The sequence below is a fragment of the Podarcis pityusensis genome, assembly GCF_964106645.2.
Source record: "Podarcis pityusensis genome assembly, chromosome: 5".
NCBI lineage: Eukaryota > Metazoa > Chordata > Lepidosauria > Squamata > Lacertidae > Podarcis > Podarcis pityusensis.
The window spans coordinates 70,561,008-70,581,621 of NC_138032.1; the positions used below are offsets into that span (position 1 = coordinate 70,561,008).

A 20,614-nucleotide genomic window follows, 5' to 3' on the forward strand; every position below is an offset into this window, starting at 1 on the left:
ACTGGAAATGTGCTTTGAGAGAGGCGAGGTGGGAAGAGAGATGCTAAAATCAATACAGAGGTTTCAGGTTTTCTTTTTTTTTTTCCAAGGCCGTAGCAAAGAATGTTATTAGGGGGGTTGACCCACTGTGCAGACTTTCACCAGACCTCCTGTTGGAAACCTCCCAGTATTTGTAGAGTACTGGAGCATATCTTTATTTTTAGTGCAGATCAAGAAAGCCACACTATGCCTGCATAAAAGAAACAATTTGGCAACAAAACCAGGAGGCCAAAAGGCTTTACCCACCAGACCACAGAAACGCTATTTCGCAGAATTGCAAGGCGGGGTGGAATTGTGCCCGTACATTTTTCATCCAGTCTCAGTCAAAACAATTTAAGCTTAGCCCTTCTAGAAATTCGGGTGGTTTTTAAGCATGGCAGATGAGAGTCTCTTGGTGACATTTCCCTGTTGGTTTACTTGCTTTTTTCTGTGTGAAAAAAACAATTACATGAAGCCATCTTTACATAAATGTGTGGGGGTTTTTTGGTGGGGGGAAGGGAATCTGACGATTCTTGCAAGAGTGTCCTTGCTCAAATGCAGAAATCCTTCAACACTTGTGTGTGTCTCTGTGTGGTTTTGCTGCGAAACAAAAGCTAACCCTTCCCAAAACTCACAATGGAATGTTACCATTGTTAATCCAAGACATGCATGTGAGAAGAGGGTCTTGGGATGAAGAAAAAAACCCCACAAGTTAACAAGAGCAAGGACACAAGTGGCCAAAGGTAAATCCGTTGTGAGCAGAACAAACCAAAATCACAGGATCTCTGGCTAGATAACACTGCAGAGCAAATGCAGCTGAACTGCGAACTTCCCTAATTACTGCTTTTGTCGCTTTCCCCAGTTCCAGCTTGTCTGATTCAGAGCCACTCCCTCCTGCAAGTGTCTGGCTCTGGCAGACGCAGTATAGGCCAGGGCTTATTTCACAGTTCGTTGACTTTTGTTCTCCTTCCTCGCCCTCTTTCCTCGCCATGTAGGTCAGGCCATGGGAGGAACAGTGAGCGCCGTGGCATTGGTGGTGGATCTGGCAGCGGCACCTGATGTTACAGACAGTGCTTTGGCCTACTTCCTGACAGCAGACCTCTTCGTTATTCTTTGTATTGGGATGTACTTGATCCTTCCCAAGCTGGAGTATTCCAGGTAAATCCCCTTGGACCATCAGGTTGCCACGCAGCGTGTACCTTAATGGCTGAGTTCCAAAACAGCTTCCTCTCGATGCTTCCTGCCTTTTGGTGGAGGTCCCCTTCTGCCCTAAGTGGAAAATGTGCTGACTCTTTCCCCCTGTTTGCTCTCTCTAGCTGAACTTCCTGATTTCATTAAAAAGAAAACCAAACAGGAACTGTGGGATTTACCACTGTGCACACAGACACACATACACACACAAACATGGTTACTTGAGAAGCTATGAACCACTTAGATAGTGCTGGTGACTGTGGCTTCTAACCCTAAAACCGTGGGGTCAGCAAGCTGTATCAGCCTTGTGGCAGAGCTGCTTCTGAATCTAGCATTCACGCTGTTGCTACGAGACTTCTTGAAATCACTATGGTTTGTAGCTCTCGCTTAAGTGACGCAGGCCAGTCCCAGTGTGTTTTCTAGCTGTAGGTTGAAAATAACAAGCTTGTGAGCCATTGCCTGCTAATTTCCTGGTACCAATTAAGGCCGCTGTTGCCTTAGAGGTAGTCTCCTATGATGCAGGATACTTGGTGAGGAGCTTTATGTGGATTCTTATCTGACCTCTGCAGAATTGCTCCTGTCTATATCGCCTCCCTGCCTCTGCTATTATCAGGGACTGGGCAGAGGAGGAATGGTGGAGACCGCCTCCCCAGCCTGAATCTTCCAGAGAAGAGGAAGAGGGGTTTAAGGGAGGTCACAGCTCAGGCAGATGAGGGGGAAAGTTGGGAAATAATGGGAAAGGGGGAAGAGATAGGGGAAACACCAGGGGGACGAGATGGCAGACACAGTGTCTTTAGAAAGCATTCCAGACCCCCCTCTCCCAGAACCCGGCGAGCCTTGAATGTAGGAGAGCAAAGAGCTCAAAGGTAGAGGGCACTCTCTGTGAATACTGAATAAAAAGTGGATGGTAAGAATCATTTCCTTGTCTTTGTGTATTCCTGGGCAACCAGCCACTTGGGAGTTGCTGGCAGCCGCCTGACAGCTAGGGAGGTAGTTCTGTTGCCACCCAGAGACTCACTGTCAGCTGGTGTTGTAGTGGCTAAGAGGACAAGTTGTCAGATCTCTGGTCTTGCTTGGCAGGCCACTATCTCTTGAGTCCTCACTGCAGATCTGCAAGGTAGGGATTGGAATGCTGATGTGCCTTTAAAGCAGGGGCAGCCAAAGTAGTGCTCTCCAGATGTTGCTCTGCTATGGGTCCCATCATCCCTTACCGTTGACCATGCTGGCAGGGGGCTGATGTAGAAGAGATGGTCTGTGGCTGTCTAGATCTCCCATACATCCAGCCCTCCCATCTCCATGCTGCTCCATAACAGGGATCATTGGAATAGGGTCCACCAGCCTCCTCTTTTGTCGCCTCTGCTCAGACACTCCTGACTCATTCATACACTCCCCAAGCTACAGGACCTTGAATAAATGACTCACAACACAAACAAAGTATTAGTCTTCTCTGACTAGCAGTGGCAACCCAGAGATTTGTTGTGCCGCCTAAGATCCTTCAGCTGCTGCCAAAGAATCAAACCATATACAAACCGTGGCTTCTGGCACTGTTGTCATCTTTGATGAGTATCTCCTTTCCGTTTCAGTCCCTAGTTTTGCCATCTTTGTTGGGCTTCCTGACACTAGCCTTTTTTCTGTGCCTCTCTTGTTTCAGGTACTATATGGAAAGGCGACAGGGCGGCACGCAGCCACCATGTGTCTTGCCTAGTGACTATTTGGAGGATGGTGATACAGCCACAGGCAACACCAGCCTGCTTCCCCCAGACAGAAACCAAAGAGGAAGGATCCCTCCCTTAGGATCCATCCTAAAGGAGATGGGCGTGCTGGGCTTCTGCGTCTTCTACGTCTACTTCATCTCTATCATCATCTTCCCTGCAATCTCATCCAGCATAGAGTCAGTCAACAAGGTCCCAGGGAGCTTGTGGACGGACAAGTACTTCACGCCCCTCACTAGTTTCCTTCTGTACAATTTTGCCGACTGGTGCGGACGGCAGATCACCGTCTGGATCCAGGCCCCTGGACCAAAGAGCAAGTTGCTGCCAGCTCTGGTTCTGCTGAGAACTTTCTTTGTGCCAGTCTTCATGTTGTGCAACTTCCAACCTCGGAAACACATCGCGAAGGTCTTCTTCACCCAGGATGCCTATCCGGTGGTCTTCACGGTGTTGCTCGGATTCAGCAACGGCTACCTGAATACTTTAGCCATGATGTATGGCCCCAAAGTCACGCCAAAAGAGCTGTCAGAGGCAGCTGGAGTATTGATGATGATGTTCTTGCAGTTGGGGCTGGCTTTGGGATCCATCTTCTCGGTTCTTGCTGTCCACCTCATGTAGAAGCAAGCAAGGGGAAGATTCAAGTCCATCCCCTGAGCTTTGGGGTACAGTTGTATCTTGGTTTTCAAACAGCTTAGTTCTCAAACGTTTTGGCTCCCAAACGCCGCAAACCCGGAAGTGAGTGTTCCGGTTTTCAAATGATTTTTGGAAGCTGAATGTCCAATGGGGCTTTCGCGGCTTCCAATTGGCTGCAGAAGCTTCCTGCAGCCAATCAGAAGCCACTCTTTGGTTTCTGAACATTTTGGAAGTCGAACAGGCTTCCGGAACAGATTCTGTTCAACTTCCAAGGTACAACTGTACTAGGATTTTATTTATTTTTATTTTTCAATCATGTTCAGAAAGCAACCATTTCCTTGTTTTTCAGGAGTTGATCCGAACTCTCTTGACTGTAGCAGCGGGGAAGATGCTTAGAAGCATATCACAAAATACAGGGGCCAAATTCACACGCTTGCGATGTGTCGCTGAGACTTTCCCCATTTCCTGTGTCATGTTTAACAGTGTGTTTGTTTGTAATGTTTTTGGTACTTGTACATATTTTGCCTTACAGGATCAATGGGAAAAGGAACCACTTACATTTTGCCAAGGATACTGGGAAATTAAATGCTGAACTCTTGACTTTTTTTATTGCAGGAAATCTACAAATTGTTAAAAATAATAATAATAGCAATTGTTATGGAAAAACTCTGCGAAGGAGCAGTTAACTTGCTGCATGTTTCTTGAGAGGCATCTTATGCAAACCCTTGGGGGGGGGGATATGCCTTTTGAGTAGATTCTGTTGTATTCATGCTATAGGAACAGGTAGCAAATATACATACCAGGTGGAAAGAATTCTCAGCAGCTGTTTTTAATAAGGGGAAATCATGGAATGATGCCAGGTGAAAAGAGGGTGTCATTAAGCAACATTCAACATGTGCTTCTAGCCAAGTCCCTAGAGTGAAGGGCAAATGCCAAGGAACCTTGATTATCCAGAAACTGAGAGTGCAAAGACTCCTCATCCTGGGACCAGAACTTTAAAAAGCACAAGAGAGCCGAAATGAGGAGCAGGGTAAGAATTGCTCATGTCACCGAGTGTACTTGTAGAGGTGTGGTTATTAATTGCCTGGGGCCTTAGAGCCATTATGCGCTCTCAATCCCAGCTTCTCAAAATGCACCTAAATCATGGCTGCTATTGAAATCCCCATTTAAAGCAGGGAAATCAAGCTTAAAATTCATGGGTTAAGGCCATCAGCAGCTAATAGCCACGATGGTTATGTTCTAGCTGCATTGCTGAAGGCAGTAGGCTTCTGAACAACAGTTGTTGGAAGCTGCAAGAAGGGAGAGTGCTGCTCTTGTGCTTGGCTCCTGTCTGTGGGCGTGCCATCGGTTTTTCTGTTTGTCCACAGTGAGAACAGGGTACTAGACTAGATGGGCTATTGGCAGGCTCTTCTTACATTTTAACCACTGGCAAAAGATTTGAAGTAAATGTATGCAGAATTAGTCCAGGACGCCATTGTTCCTTGCGTCATGAGGAGGTTGGGGGATGACATTGCATCATCGAGCTTTGTTTGTTGAGGGCAGAAGCAGCCGTTTTAATAGAAATGGAAGAGGCTTATTTTGCAAAGTAAATGCAAGGGAAGGAAACTGGTAGGGGAGAGGTGTTTCACAGTTCTACCAATCCAGACTGGTTGGCTTATGGAAAATAATAATAATAATCCTTTGTTACCCAGACTGGTTGGCTTTTGTAAAAAAAACAAAATTAAAAATCCTGGTGACCTACAGGTGTTTAGGATGACAATTCCTAATGTCCCCACCTATCAAAACCCACTGCCATGTTTAACCCATTTTCCCCACGTGAAAGGTTTTGAAACTGGAAGACAGCTTGAAAGGCAACAGGCGAATGGCCTCTGTAGGCATTTGTAGAGGAAGTATTTAGCAAGCAGGAGATTGTTGCAGCCTCTTTCCCACTCTCCAATCCTTCCTTTACATTATCTCGGCAAACGCTGGCTCGCAGAAAGGTGTTCATGGCATATGGTTAAGAAGGCGGAAACGCCAGAAAAGCCTAACTAGGGTTTCCAAGTAAATGCTTTCAACAAGAAAAGGCATCCTAGCACTTGCATTGCACCTTTTCCTTTGAGATGCAGCTTGCCAGGTTTATTGCTGCAAACAAAATTTGACAGAGGGATGGCATGGCAGCTGACAAAAGTGACGTGCCGCTACAGCCCATGCTTTTATTTCAACTGGTGAAGAAGTAAGGTCTTGGCTGTGTCATTTATTATCTGACAGCATCCCTTTACTTTGACTTGAGACAGCAATCCTGTACCCTCTTACCTGGGAGTAAGTCCCATTGAACTCTGAGCAATTCTGTAGGATCTCTCAGTGACTGCTAGGTTAATCCTGCTCCATGTAAACCAGGGATGGGGAAGGAACCTGTAGCCATCCAGATGTCATTGGACTCCAAATACCACCAGCCACAGCTAGCATGTACAGTGGTGAGGGATGATGGGAGTTGTAGTCCAACATCAGGAGGTTTCCCCATCTTTGATCTACACCAGGTTTCATCAAACCAGATGTTTTGAGACTACAATTCCCATAATCCCTGACCACTGGTCCTGCTAGCTAGGGATCATGGGAGTTGTAGGCCAAAAACATCTGGAGGGCCGAGTTTGAGGAAGCCTGAGTTACACCTTTTGGAACTGAATTCAGTGCTAACTTCTACTTGTATAAAGTAGTAATGCAAATGGTTATTAAGTTTTCTTCAAAGCGCACAACAGGGTGCCAGTGGTTAAATAACACAATAATGTTCCCATGCTGGTGAACATTGTTTCTTTAGCTAAAGGGACTGGATGCTTTTGAAGAGTAAGGCTTCTGAAATATGTGGAAATGTTTGGGCAAAAAAAAAGGCATTATAGAATAGAACAGACGTGGCTCAATGTCTTGAAGTTTATCTTAATCACAGTCATCATTGGTTGGTTTAGCTTCAGGCTGTGGTCCTCTAGAATGTACAGGCCTGCTGGGAGTAAGCTCTGCTGAAAATATCTGGATTTACTTTTGAGTAGACATGTATAGGATTGAGCTGTGAGAGGGAGAAAGCAAAACTGCAGTTACCAATCTATGTATAAGCCAAAAAGGAAGACTAGAAGGAGATTTTGCACAATTCAGTAGGCTTCAAAATTGTGTCTAATATCTCAACATCATGAAGTATGTACTCATTTGAACTCGGGCAATGTGCCGTTGTAGAGGGTTATTTTTTCAGGCAAAGATGTAACTCGTAAGCACCCGATGTATTTTTTCAGGCAAAGATGTAACTCGTTAAGCAGGGAAAATACTTGCTTTGGGTTTCACTGTCTTGCACCTCTTCACATCTTAGAATGTCTTGCATGCATGACATTTACATGCCCCCCAAACCCTGTGTGTGTACTGGTCCTCGTAAGGAATCCAAACACATCTGTTTCATTGCACGTGCAGTGGGGGTGGGGCAGATATTTGTCTGCTCAAAAGATGTTGTGATGCCTGCAGGGAAGCAAATAGAAGACTGAGGAGGGTGCCAGGCATAACTTTTAAATGTTAGGACATTGTTAATGAAGTCGGCATCCTCTTTCTATGTGTAGTTAAAGCACTGTGAGTCCCACCCCCACCCCCAAGACCCTCCCCTGTGCAAGGTCCATAGAATTACTTTCTGCTTGCACAAGAACAACAGGGTGTCAGTCACGCCGGAAAGATTCCCAGGGGCTGATTTGTACGACTGAACCACTGGCACAGCTTAAGATGTGGCAGATTTGTCAAATGCTAGGTCTGTCTGGGGGATGAATTAGAGAAGGACTTAAAAGCGCAGCTCTCTGTGGCTCTGTTATTTAACACTTGACAGAATGCTAATTGGAAAATAATCTGACCTCGTCACCAAAGACCATATCACGCATCATGTGTGGGAATGTGGGCTTGATGGCATCTGTTACGAGCAGGAAAGTTGTTCTTGTTGTTGTTTTAAGAGATCTGATAGCTGTGTTTTAAAACAAAAAATCCCAAAACACACACCCTCCTGCTGGTTTTTATTACTGGATCTAAGAAAGAACAGAGCTAGTAGATAGTAAACTGACATGATTGACAGCAGTAACTGAGGATGGAGCACCCTAAGTGTGCATTCAGTGTTTAGCTTGGGATCACTAGTAATGCACACAGAGTATAGCTTTATAGGTGATTTAGAAATAAATATGAAACCAGATGGGAGCAGAAAATTTACTAGGCATGTGATGGAGGGGCTGCAGCTTTTATGGTTTGTGATATGCCATTGTGTAAACTCTGGAAATCGTAAGTGAATACTTGTTCCATTAGGAAATCCTTGGGTCTTTGCTGCATGGATTTATGACACAGGCTGACTGGCTTTGATTAGTCTCACACTTCCTGTTCGCTTTTCCACTTGGAAAATAGCACAGATAAAAGGTTCAGAGGCATCCCTACATTCATCCATTTTGGAATGAGCTGTGTGTTTGTGTGTGTGGAGAAATATATAAACAAGACCAAAGCTGTGTTTTCTCCATTAGTTTCTCTCTGCCCTTCCCAGCTCCCCCAAATTTCTGGTGTGGCTACAGTAGAATGCTAGACCACCCATTCATTCCTGGAGAGCATAGCTCAGATCTAATTGGACCATTGAAGGTGGCACCTTGGCAGATTCAGCCAGTGCTAAAGAACTTATGAGCACTTCCACACTGTCACTGTTTTCAGGTGGGGTTCAATAACATACCAGCAAGCCGAGGTTGCAATATTTGTTGTTGTTTGGGAGGTCTTGCCTACAGACCCACTTCCCTTTGCAGTAGGGAAAGTGACAGGAAAAAGCAAAGGAAAGTTTGGGATGTGACATGATGCTGTGTAACCTCCCTGCAAACAAACTAGGGCGAATGCACATTACATAGCCTGTGTCAGTCTGATCTCCCTGCAAACAGATGGGGATGAATGCTCAGTGAATCACCCGATCCCTGCAGCAGTGGCATAAGGTAGCAGATACTCTCTCTAGTACTTACACTTAACATCAACCGTCAGTAAGGATGTTACTCTTAACATCAGCCTAGCAAATATTTACAGATGTTCACAAGTCACAAGCCCATAAGCCTTTTATTCTTAGTAGTCCACCAGTCCATGTGTAACTCTGCTAGTTATTTGTGGTCTGAAAGAGGCAAAAAAGCCACCAACCTTAACTGTTTGGAGACAGTTTTGTTTATCACTGGCTGTCAAGTATGTGACTGTCTGCAAACCTGTTCAGTGTTCTTATTGAGCCCTCAAGCAGTGGCCAAAACCACTTTCCTCTACAACCTGTTGCATTGAGACCTGTGTATGAGGACAGTGCCAGCAACAAGCATTTGTGGTTGCCCGGTCTCCTTGAAAACAGAGCTGCTTTGACTCTCCTTCTTGACTGCACTACTTTCAGGAAATTAAAACACTAGAAATATTTCCTTTCCAGATGGTGAAGACTAGATAAATGGTTGGTTGACCTACAGTTCTGTTTGACTGCGTGCAAAGTAACCATCATTTAAGCTGTTGGCTTACCCTGGAAATGTGTTGACCGTGTTCTGTGAGTGTATATCATTTTCTCTCCTGGATTTAACAAACTGGTCCTGTGAGTTTGCCACAGAAGGCAGCTATGTCCAACGCTGACAGCATTGGCACCTGCATACCACAGAGCCTTCTCTCAACCCTGGAAACATTTTGCAATGTTTAATTGGAACAGATAGCCCAATACATGTCTCTGTGTGTTTGAAAGTGTTTGGTGGGTTTTTAGCTCCTGCCCCCAATCCCTGGCAGGTGATGGGCACTCCCATCCCATCACAGGCCAAATCCACTAGCTCTTCCTCTTGCACTTCCTGCCTTGAAACACCCAGGTTTTCCTTAACACTATATGCTTGTAAATCATGTCTTTTGGGTTCTACTGCAAGCCACTCTTTGTGAACTAGTCAAACCTAAATGAACAGCATTTTTTTCAAAACACAACCTTGTCGTTTTAGTAATACTAATAAAAGAGAATTATTATTTTTTTAAGTGCTGGTGTATTTTGGTGTCTGGTCTGCATTAAACTTAGATGGTGAGAATACTGCAGGTGGCACCGCCCGAGGGGAATCCCCAATGACAGCCCAAGTGGTGAGGTCGAGCCATCCTCCCTGCAACGTACCAGGGCAGGGCAGCAGTGAGATTGGTTTGCTGTGCAACCCTCATCTCGCACTCCCACTGATGTACCTAGGAAGCCCCACCCTTGCCTCCAATCTTCTGCCACACCAGCAAGGTAATTGTGCCAATACCAGTGTTGGGAGGGCAACTCCACCCCACCACAAGAGCCATTTCTGTACCCCACTGCCTGCAGTCTCTACTAAGAACAGGACCTTTTCTGTAGTAGAGACTTAACCATGGAACTCCTTCTAAAGAAGGTCCATTGGCCTAATTCTGTCAAGAGGCTTTGCCCAGGGGCAATGAACCCGTGGCTTTCTAGATGTTGGGGTTCCCAACACAGCAGCAACCTTCTGGATTACTTTTGAGCACTTCCAGCCTGTCACTGTTTCCGGGTCACAAATTCAGTTTTTACAACTATACGTGAAAGAAAGAGGTCTTTTACAGCAAGCCTGGATCCCCAAAAGGTTGGATAGTTCATCTCCCCTTAGATGAAGGTCTTATAGTAATAAGGTACTTTCGTAGAAAGTGCTTGTAGCAAGGCATTGAATTCGCTTCCCAAACTAACCTTAGCAGCTGGTCTAATCTCACTCATAGAGAACTGCTCTTAATATGAAATTGAGAAGTAGACTTGAGTGTTTAGTGGCCTTTTTGGAGTAGAATCTTATATTGTAAATAAGATCAGATAATTAGAAAATTGGAAGTTGATGGCAGTGTCCACAGAAATAGTCTTCTGCATACAAAATGCAAGTGGCAGATAATGGAAAGAGAAACAAAGCAAGTTAAGACAACCTGGTGCAAAGACAGGCAAGGCTCCTGCATCTTTTGCAGAGATGAGGAAGTCATCTTGGCACAGCTTTTCCCGTCTCTTCAGGTCAAAACAGCAGCTGCCAAAACTCTTCTGCCTCTCTGTCGAAGGTATCGGAGTTCTGCCATCCTTTCCCAACTGAACATCTTAGAAAAAGTGTTGCGTAAGAGTGAAAAGGTCTTAAGGCTAAATGTCTGAGACGGGGTGGCTGGGTGGAGAAGTTAACACTTGCCTCTGAGACTCCACAGGCTGTTAGAGGAAATGAATTACTGAGTGGCAATGTACACAAACATTTGATTTGCTTGAAATATGTACTTATTTCTAGCCTTCAGAAGAGCAAGGTAAAAAGTTCAAGATGGCTTCAAGCCTGCTAACCTTTTTAAAGAAAACATTCAAGTCTCATTCCTTCCTGCACTGAGATGTGAGAGAAAATTAAATATTCTGATTTTATTTTCGCATCAGTCTTTCAGACTACATCCGTGATGCTAGAATCCTGAAACGGCAGCATAAATTTCCTTGTCAGTGCTCCCTCTTCCCTCCTTTTCATGCTGCTTAATGATGCAATATCTAACTCACATTATTCTCTTTAAGAATAGTGACTTTGAACTAAACTTTACCTACTATTGATATCGCTCACAACAAGCTGGTTTTTAGTGAGACCGACAGGCTTGTATCCCCTTCCAAGGTCTATCTGCAGTTTCAAGGTGGAAGGAAGACTATTGGTGGTCACTTTCAAACCAGTAGATAATAGCTGGTGACCCTGACCTCAAAATCACAACATTTCAAAGCACTTCGGATATCTTAGAATGTCATAGAATCATAAAGTTAGAAGGGACCACAAGGGTCATCGAGCTCAGCCCCCTGCAATGCAGGAATCTTTTGCCCAACTTTTCCTCCTACGACCCTGGTATTGAGAGTCTTGAGCTCTACCAACTGAGCTATCCCAAATATGATCCATCTATGAAAGTCCATCACTTTTCAGTTCCCACCAATTTCCGTGGAAGGAGTTTTAAGCATGTGTTTAACAGCCCCACTGAAACCAATGGAATTTAGAAGTGCTTAACATTTGTCTAGAGTATCATGCTTAACCCTATCTTTCTTTCTCCACCTGCCTTCCGGTTTCTAAACGTTTCTGGCCTGGGATTGGCATGATGTTGCTGTTGTGCTGGCTTAATGAACATGCCTGACAATAAACGGGAAGGGGAAGCCCCTCCCATCTTGGGCAAGGCTGGACTACAGTTCCCATTGTCTCTGATGATTAGCCATGCTGGTTGGGTCTGTTGGGAGTTGGAGTCCCGCAACATCATCCAGGAACATCCTTAGTTGCTCGATTACTTGGCAGAGCCTGCCAGCTTTTGTGTACTATTCGACCATTATCAAATCCACTCATTTGCAGGAGATGCAATGAACGTGATTCTTGGAAGGGTCCTTCTGTGGCTAAAGTTGCTCACACTTTAGCCAGGAGTTGGGAATCACATTGTGTCTACGTGATCCACAAACATGCATCTTGAGATCCACCAAGCCAAGTCTAAACCATCCTGTCCTGTAGTATGGTAGGGACAGTGGTTGGTGGTGTGTCCTTTCTTAGCAACCCCAGACAACCAGGGAGAACCAAAGATTTTGAGCCCTTAGTGGTCATTGTCTGTTTCTGATGGGTTCCCTTCAGCTGGGCATTCAGAAGCTTTGCAGGACCAACCTAAACAATAAGCCTTATAGCTATTAACTCTGGTAGCTGTAGGGTGAGTTATTCCCACCTGTTTTAGCAGAAAACAGATACTGCAACTGCTTCCATGAGCATTAAGAGGCAGGTGGGAGGGGTGTCCCTGGGCATCAGGCACTTGGTATGTTGTTGCTTATCTTCTCCAGCCTTGGGAATAAGGATGTGTGAAGGGAACTGCTTTGAAATCTCGCTGGCCCAGCTGCAGAGTCACCTTCAGCCTTCCAGGTTCTGGTTTCCTTTTGTCTGTTCCATGGAATGATTTGGGCAATGTTTACATGATGCTGGTGAACGGTTTTGAAAAGCAAAGCGAAGAAAATGCAGTCAAATGGATCGTTTCAAGGCAGCCCTGTTTACCATTCCCAAGAAGACGAAAGTCGGAGCGGATTTTTTTTTTGGGGGGGGGGGAATCGCTATCCAAGGGACATTCTGCTAGTCAGCATTGGGTACTTTCCCCTTGATTTGTGTCTGTAACGTGAGGAGAAGGAGCCGCAGATGCATGCTGAATTCTGCAGGGAGCATATGCATGCGCTTAAATCATTTACAGCTTTTTTACGGGTGCAATTGTAAAGCACGTTTCTTTTTTGCATCCGTAATTAGCTCCCAAACAGATGGTGAAGGAGTGTAGCACCCGATTAGGCAAGCTTTTGCTCTGCTGGACTACATTGGAAAAAGGAACAAAGCTCTTCGGAAGTTGCCTAATTTATCACACAGTTATGCGAAGGAGGATATAACTGTGTTTTCGCAAGAGTGGGCCAAGCCGGCATGCCAGGGCGTGTTAACTAATCTGCATAATGCTTAAGCAACTGACAAACATTAATGTCTCCCTTTTAATGGTGCAAAGGCCAAAGATTCTTTCGGGGGACCAGATTGTTCAGCATCCCTCTTGATTTGCTTGCACTAAGCTTTTGCAGTGGTACCGTGAGACTACTTGGGACGCGGGTGGCGCTGTGGGTTAAACCACAGAGCCTAGGACTTGCTGATCAGAAGGTCAGCGGTTCGAATCCCCGTGACGGGGTGAGCTCCCGCTGCTCAGTCCCTGCTCCTGCCAACCTAACAGTTCGAAAGCACATCAAAGTGCAAGTAGATAAATAGGTACCGCTCCGGCGGGAAGGTAAACGGCGTTTCCGTGCGCTGCTCTGGTCCGCCAGAAGCGGCTTAGTCATGCTGGCTACATGACCCGGAAGCTGTACGCCGGCTCCCTCGTCCAGTAAAGCAAGATGAGCACCACAACCCCAGAGTCGGCCACGACTGGACCTAATGGTCAGGGGTCCCTTTACCCTTTACCTTTACCGTGAGACTATGGCTTCACCGACCGTTTATTCTGATTTGTTTATAGAGAGGCTACATAATAATGAACACCCATCCTGTCTGACTTGAAGAGTGGTCACACATCTGCCCATCAATGCACTTCTCCACCACTTTCCAAACTGCGAAAAGTCCAGTTTTCAAAAAGCAGGTTTTTAAAAGCGAATTTGCCGCACGAAGGCGACAGAGTGCCTTAATCCACTTGGAAATACTCAAACCATTAAGTTGCAACGTGCGTTTGAATCCCTCCTGCAAAACACTGGCAGTCTGGGAGGCACCCCAGATGTTGTCCTTACAAATGATGATCTATCTATCGGCGGTGCGTACGTGCCCCAGGCGACATAGAATAAAAACACTGGTGTTCAGACTGTTTGCAGCCGTTGCCTTCCCTGCTTGTCACAGGCTGATTGATGGCTTAATTGTTGTGCTCTCACCTGCTCTTGTGCTGCTCTCGTCAATCAAGTTACTGAGCTCGGAGGGAAGGGACACGTGTCACTCCTGCGGAAGGGACAGAGATGAGGAGGTGTCGCTCTCCTTCCCTGTGTGGGTTGAAGCAGACGATTGGAGAGAGGGACCGAAAGGGGTTGGGAAAGGAATGGGAGTGAGCAGAAAGGGTGTTGCAGAGCTGGAAAAGTTTCGGGAAAAGGCAACCAAAATGACCAAGCAGCCGGAGCAGCTCCCCTTTGAGGAGAGCTTACAACATTTCATAAAACCGTAGTGTTCAAAGGGGCCCTGAGGATTGTCTAGTCCAACCCCCTGCAATGCAGGAATATGCAGCTGCCCCATATGGGGAGTCAGCCTGCAACCTTAGCATTATCAGCACCACGCTCTAACCAACTGAACAATTGGGAACTTTAGAGAAAAGACAAGCAAGAGAGGGAATGATAGAGGTATACATAACATGCGCAACGTGGAGAAAGTGGCTATAGAAAAGTTTCCTTTCCGCCCCTCTCACAACGCTAGAACCCGTAGGCATTCGATGAAGCTGGATGTCGGGATGTTCAACACAGACCAAAGAAAGCACTCCTTCATGCAGCACATAGTCACAATGATGGGGGGCCATTCTCACCAGATGCAGTGGTGCCGCCAACTCGGATGGCTTTGAAAGAGGATTAGATTGATGCCTAATGGCTGCTGTTTGTGGTGGGGATGGGCTACTTTCTCTGCTGGAGGTAGCATGCCTCTGAGTGTCAGTTTCTGGGAACTGCATAGGAGGAGAGTGCTGTGGCTCTCAGGCCCTGCTTGCGGGATGATGAACAGGATGCTGGACAACGAAAGGGCCATTGGCCTAATCCAGCAGTCTCTTTTTAACATTCTCAATGGGTTGTTTCTGTGGTTAGGTTTTGTATTTATTTTTCCTAAGGGGGAAAAAATTTTAAGAATTGAAAACATTGTGCTGGTTTCTTTCTATCTCCCGCTCTAGAATTTGCTTTCAAATTGAAAGACACCCCGTGCCTCTGGGAGAGAGTGGGATAAAAATCTAAACCAATTAATTAACTCAAGGAGAGGTTTCTCTCTGTGTGTGGTACTTTCCCCTGGGGACTGTACCATCTCAGTCTGCAGGTGGGCAAGCATATTTGCTAATGCTCCCAAGACGGGTGCAAACTCTTTATTTCCTAATGCATTTTCAGATTTTGCATCCAGTCTTGTTTTATTTTATTATTATTTTTAAAAAAGCTCCCCAAGATGGCGAACACCCAAACCATATAAATTACATATATTATATTATATTATATTATATTATATTATATTATATTATATTATGCTACCTATCAAAAAACAAACCATAGGCGCCCGCTCCTAGGGGCCAAGGCACTTTTGGCCAGGCCCCCTCAATGTTCAGAGGGTGTTTGGCCCCGCCCCCTGGCTCCTCCCAACATTGCACATGTGACGTCAAGACATCTTGCAACGTCAAGATGTCGGGTCGGGCTCCCTCAGTCATCTTGAGAAGATGGCTCCATTGAGACAAACTGACTGAATTTGGCAGCCATAGACAAAAACAATGAGTGCAAAGGAGAAACTCAGCAGAGCCTGTGTCTCTTGACCCCTGTCCACCACTGGTAAGCAGCTCCTTGAGGAACCTCTACAAGGGAATGTGGCCCCCTAAAGCAGTGCTGTTGCTGTGTTCCTCCCTGGTATTGGTACCCAATGAAGGATGCTCTGTAAGTGCTTTTATTACTAAACAAACGCACAAATAAATTACTGCTGAGGTGAACCCACAATTACAAGGCCTTGAGGCGGTTGTGATGATGTTAGCTGGCATATGCTCTTGGGTGTGAATGGGATTTGGTCAAGGTATGTGCGGGAATGTGATGCATGCAAGGAAACTGGTGGTTATTCATGGATGAAATCTGTGGAAGTTGGCAGGTTGAGGTTAACAAAGAAAGTTTCTGGTGAAGGTGCACATGCCCTTCAGAGGCCAGGGTTAGCCTTAAAGGCTCTACGGCCCCCTCATGTGCTTTTTGAACATCTATGGGTGTGTGGATGTGGGTGTCACATGAACCTTTTTTGCTCTCTTGCTCTAGTTTTCTCTATGTGAGACAGGAGGAGGAGTTGAGGGAATGCTCATCCAATTTGCAGATGACACCAAACTGGGAGAAGGCAGAATCAGGACTCAAGATGAGCTTAACAGACTGGAGAACTGGGCCAAAACTAGTAACATGAATTTCAATAGGGACAAATGCCAGGTTCTACACTTAGGCAAGAATAACCAGCTACAAAAATATTCAATGGGTTGCCCGTATTACATGTGAAAAGAATCTAGGGGTCTTAGCAGACCACAGGCTTAACATGTCAACAGTGTGATGCAGCAGCAATACAAAAAGCTAATGTAATTCTAGGCTGCGTAAATAGAAGTCTAGTGTCCTGATCAAAAGAAGTAACAGTGGCACTATATTCTGCCTTGGTCAGACCGCACTTGGAGTGACCAAAGTACAACCAAGATGATCAACGGTTCTGGGTCTGGAACGGCTGAGGGACTTTGAGTATGTTTGGTCTGGAGAAGAGGAGGCTGAGAAGGGATATGACAGCCATCCTCAGATATCTTAGGGCTGTCACAGAGGGCAGGACCCAAACCAATGGCTTCAAGTTACAATCCACTGGAGGATTTTAATCAGAGATTGGATGGCCATCTGTCGTGGAAGCTTCAGTTGAGATTCCTGCATTGCAGAGGGTTGAACTAGATTACCATTGGGGCCCCTTCCAACTCTACAATTCTAAGATTCTAACTGTGGCTCTTCATCGAGGGGGAAATCTTTCAAAATACATAATACAGTGGTACCTCAGGTTACAGACGCTTCAGGTTACAGACTCCGCTAATCCAGAAATAGTACCTCGGGTTAAGAACTTTGTTTCAGGATGAGAACAGAAATCACTCAGTGGCAGCAGCAGGAGGCCCCATTAGCTAAAGTGGTGCTTCAGGTTAAGAACAGTTTCAGATTAAGAACGGACCTCCAGAACGAATTAAGTTCTTAACCGGAGGTACCACTGTACGCTATAAGAGAGATTGTCTCCCTCCATACAATTTGTTATGTAAAAAGCAAAGAAAAGTAAAATTTCTTAGTGATCCACTGAAAAGTAATTAATATTGTACACATAATGTGTGATAGATAACACTTCCTATAATGAATACTGTGATGTTTTGTTGTGGACTTAGCCCAGCATTCCTGTGTAAATCAACAGGGCAGCAACGAGATTACAAAGGTCTGAACGAAATTGAAGTCTGCTGTTTTTGGGGTGCTAAAGGTTCTGTGGTTGGGGGTGGGGGAGGACAATGACAGTGAGTCCTATGGCATCTTAAAAGACCCACACACCGATTATGGAACAAGTTTTCATAACTCCACTTTGTCAGGTGTGGAATTTGAATTAAGCCTCCAGGTGGCGCTTTTTACTGAGCCTCTTCCGTCTTTTCTTCCTCATGCTCTAACACGGTGGCTGAAAGCGACATTTTATTTTATTTTTATTTTCACGTTTTGCATTAGGGAGAGCTAACAACACAGTCCAAGAGTATATTCACACGGAACATTATAGCTGTTATAGTTCACTCAGTAGATGGATGTGTGCAGGTTTTCCCAAGGCTGAACTAACTGATCCTGAAAAATAAGGGCCCACATAATTTCCCAACACACTTCCAGGTTGCACTTACTCTAGAGGAGCTGGTGGAGACAGTTTTGTGCTGGATCATGGTCCAAAGCAGAGCGTGGCATGTTTAAGCCTGCTGAAATCAGATACGTTAAGGGTTCCTAACTCTATGCAGGTTGTGGCCTTTGGGTGTAATGCATCAAGAGCAAGCCTAGGTGCCCTTTGCCTGGGAGGAAACTCCATTGAATGCCATGGGAATTACTTCTGAGTAAGCATGAATAGGATTGTTCTGCAAGTGTCTTAATAACTACTATTCTGGTTACATAGGTAGATGAATTATTTCTGTGCATATTTCACAACAACAACAAAAACTAGATGGCAAAAAACAGAAATATTTACCGTCCATTCTATCCAGATAAGCAAGGTAAATTAAGTATTTGAAGCCCTTGCACAAAAATTTGGTAAAGTGTCCTCATGTGTCATTTATTAAAATGTTTCTATGCATCAGTCTTCCTCCAACATCAGTCTCAAGGCTGTATGCCATAATTCAAAAAGACTATAAACTATACACGTAAGTTTGTGCGCACATGACTGGTCTAGCACCTGTTGGGAGGAAACCACTTTCATATCATAATTTGTGTCTGCAAAGTTGCTGAAAAAAACAACCTACCTCCGTTCAGATTCTCCTCCACCCCAAGAATTGTTTTAGGCAAGTGCACAAACAATTCTCCTTACACAATACACACACACACAATGTATAATGAGAAGAGTCACTAGCTGTCAAACTGCTGTCGCCAAATGGAAATCTTTGCAGCAATTGCTTGCCTTGATGCAAACCTTCCCAAGCTACGCTAAACAACAGGACTACAAGATACGGTGCAACAATTAAAGGGCATGGAAGTGTTTCCCACAATTCCACCTGCTTTTGCCATGTTTGCTATATAGTGGTTGAAAAGGTGTGTGTGAACCCAGCAAGCCTGCTGGGTTTTTCACTGCTAGGGTGAGAAAAGATATTCTGGGCTGAGGGTTATTTCCAGGTGAGCAGGCTGTTTCTCCATTTCTCAAAAATCAAAAAGCCCTGCCATGCAGATAAGACAAATGCCTCTTCAGAAAACTGAGAGTGCAAACTTTTAGGCGGTAGGTCTCCAAATCCAGTCTCCAATCTTCTTGATTTATTCCTAGTTTTCCCAAAGCTTCTGAGCTGCTGAACTGTGTATGTTGCAAAGAAGTACAGGGATGGGTTCATGGAATCAGGAAGAACTTTCTGACAGGAAGAGCGCTTCGACAGCGGAACGGACTCCCATGGAGGGTGATGGACTCTCCTTCCTTGGAGATTTTTAAGCAGAGGTTGGATGGCCATCTTTCATGGATGCTTTAGCTGAGATTCCTGCAAGAGAAACTGGAGACTGGGACATGGTGGCCTTTTGCAATCTGCTGCACCTTGATTTGTAGTAAGGCTGGTCCTGTCCAGATCTTCATGTTTGGACTTCTGAATGACTCTCCTCAAAGAGGAGAACCATTCATCAGTGCAGAACTGTAGCCAGTGCTTGTGAATCTGCTTGACACCCCAGATTCAATTCCTAGCATCCGCAGGTAAAGATCAGGTTCCAGACAATGGGAAAGACCTCTCTGCCTGAGACTGTGAAGATCAGCTGCCAGACATAGGCAATATTGAGTTAGATGACCAAATAGTATGCCCTGCTATAAGAGAGCTTCCTGCTTAGGGGAAAGGCTTCCATGCAATTTTCAACCCTAGTAATTTTTTAACAACTGCTGATGCTGAGCAGCCAATATATGTATGCGTCTCTTGCAAAGCGAAGGAATTGAAGGTGACTTGGTGCAAGCGTCTTAAGTCACAGTACTGTATGACATGATAATTGGTTAATATACCCAGCGATTGGAATAGCAAGATACCAAATGCATTTTGACTCTCTGCATCCTATATCTTAATCTCGGGCGGAAAAATAGAAAAGGCCGTTGCCGTTCCATAATAGTTGATTTAGTGTTAATGCTTTTTAACCCTGTTACTAGCAAATAAGCACACTGCTTTCCAGCACAGGCAAATAGCATAACTATTGAGGAAAAGCATGCCCCTCCATGACTGAAGTGGAATGTCTCAGTCTTGTTCAGACTTGGTCACAGCCAGTTCTAATTTCCCATATACAGAGCACAAACCCAGTATTGGTCTCCCAAATGTTGTGTGTAATAGACCTAGAAATTAATTTCACATTGGGTGAAAGGATCACTGTCAACCATAACATTTGGATATTTTTGCATGCATGAGCCAATCAATCCAGTCCAGTGCAAATTAATTTATCGAAATTGGCCTCAGTGATAGCAAAAGGTGCTGTTATCCCAGGTGTGAGAAACTAGAATTGGGGCAGGAGAAGGACGTTCATGGTTGAAACATTAGACATCTCCTCCGGAGCACTACTGCATGAAGAATGATGTTAGCTCTGGCAATTACTGGAATTCTGAGGCTGTCAGAAGGTTGAGAGCAAGAATAAAGTCCCACTGTGCATGCAGAGAAAGATAATCCCCTTGAGCTTTTACATCGCCAAAAGTGAACATCTATAAAACGGAACATTTTTACTCCCACTTAGTGTAAACAGAATGCATACCAGCCATGCTTTGCCCCAAACCTTGGAATCTAGACCAGTTTAGAATGCTTGCTGCATGCTTTTTTGATAGCTCCCTATCCCAGCTAATTACTTATAAAGTGTCATTACTGTCAGCTGGACAGTTGTTTATGCATATACTTAAGATTGTGACCTGAGGGTGTTGCAGGGTACAGGGAACAAGCTAATGGGCACAACTTTACATTAAAATTGCAATTCCTAATTTATATGTATAGATGAAAAAAAGAAAGATTTTAAATGACCTAGAAGGCAAGCCAGCACCCCAGATACATTCTTCAACTGATTTTGCACCCCACCTCGGAAGACCCCTCAAATCAGTTCCTTTTCCATTCATTTGCCTGCAGTTAATTTCCCCCAAAATCCTGCTCCAAATTAATTACTTTCAGGGCCTTTTCAG

General features: G+C 44.9%; 1 protein-coding gene across 3 annotated transcripts in view; it reads left to right on the forward strand.

Moving 5' to 3' along the window:
• Nucleotides 1-9,542, forward strand: part of SLC29A3 (solute carrier family 29 member 3) — a gene marked incomplete at its 5' end in the record, with an annotated part of 33,474 nt that extends 23,932 nt beyond the window's left edge. For 2 of the 3 annotated variants that reach the window (XM_081004733.1, XM_081004732.1), the window contains 2 exons: nt 1,014-1,176; nt 2,861-9,542. In XM_081004733.1, coding sequence (XP_080860859.1) covers nt 1,014-1,176; nt 2,861-3,536 — 839 coding nt within the window. In that variant the 3' untranslated portion in view covers nt 3,537-9,542. The remainder of the gene's footprint in view (nt 1-1,013; nt 1,177-2,860) is intronic. The other variant, XR_013986111.1, reaches the window with a different exon arrangement.
• Nucleotides 9,543-20,614: the final 11,072 nt, after the last annotated feature.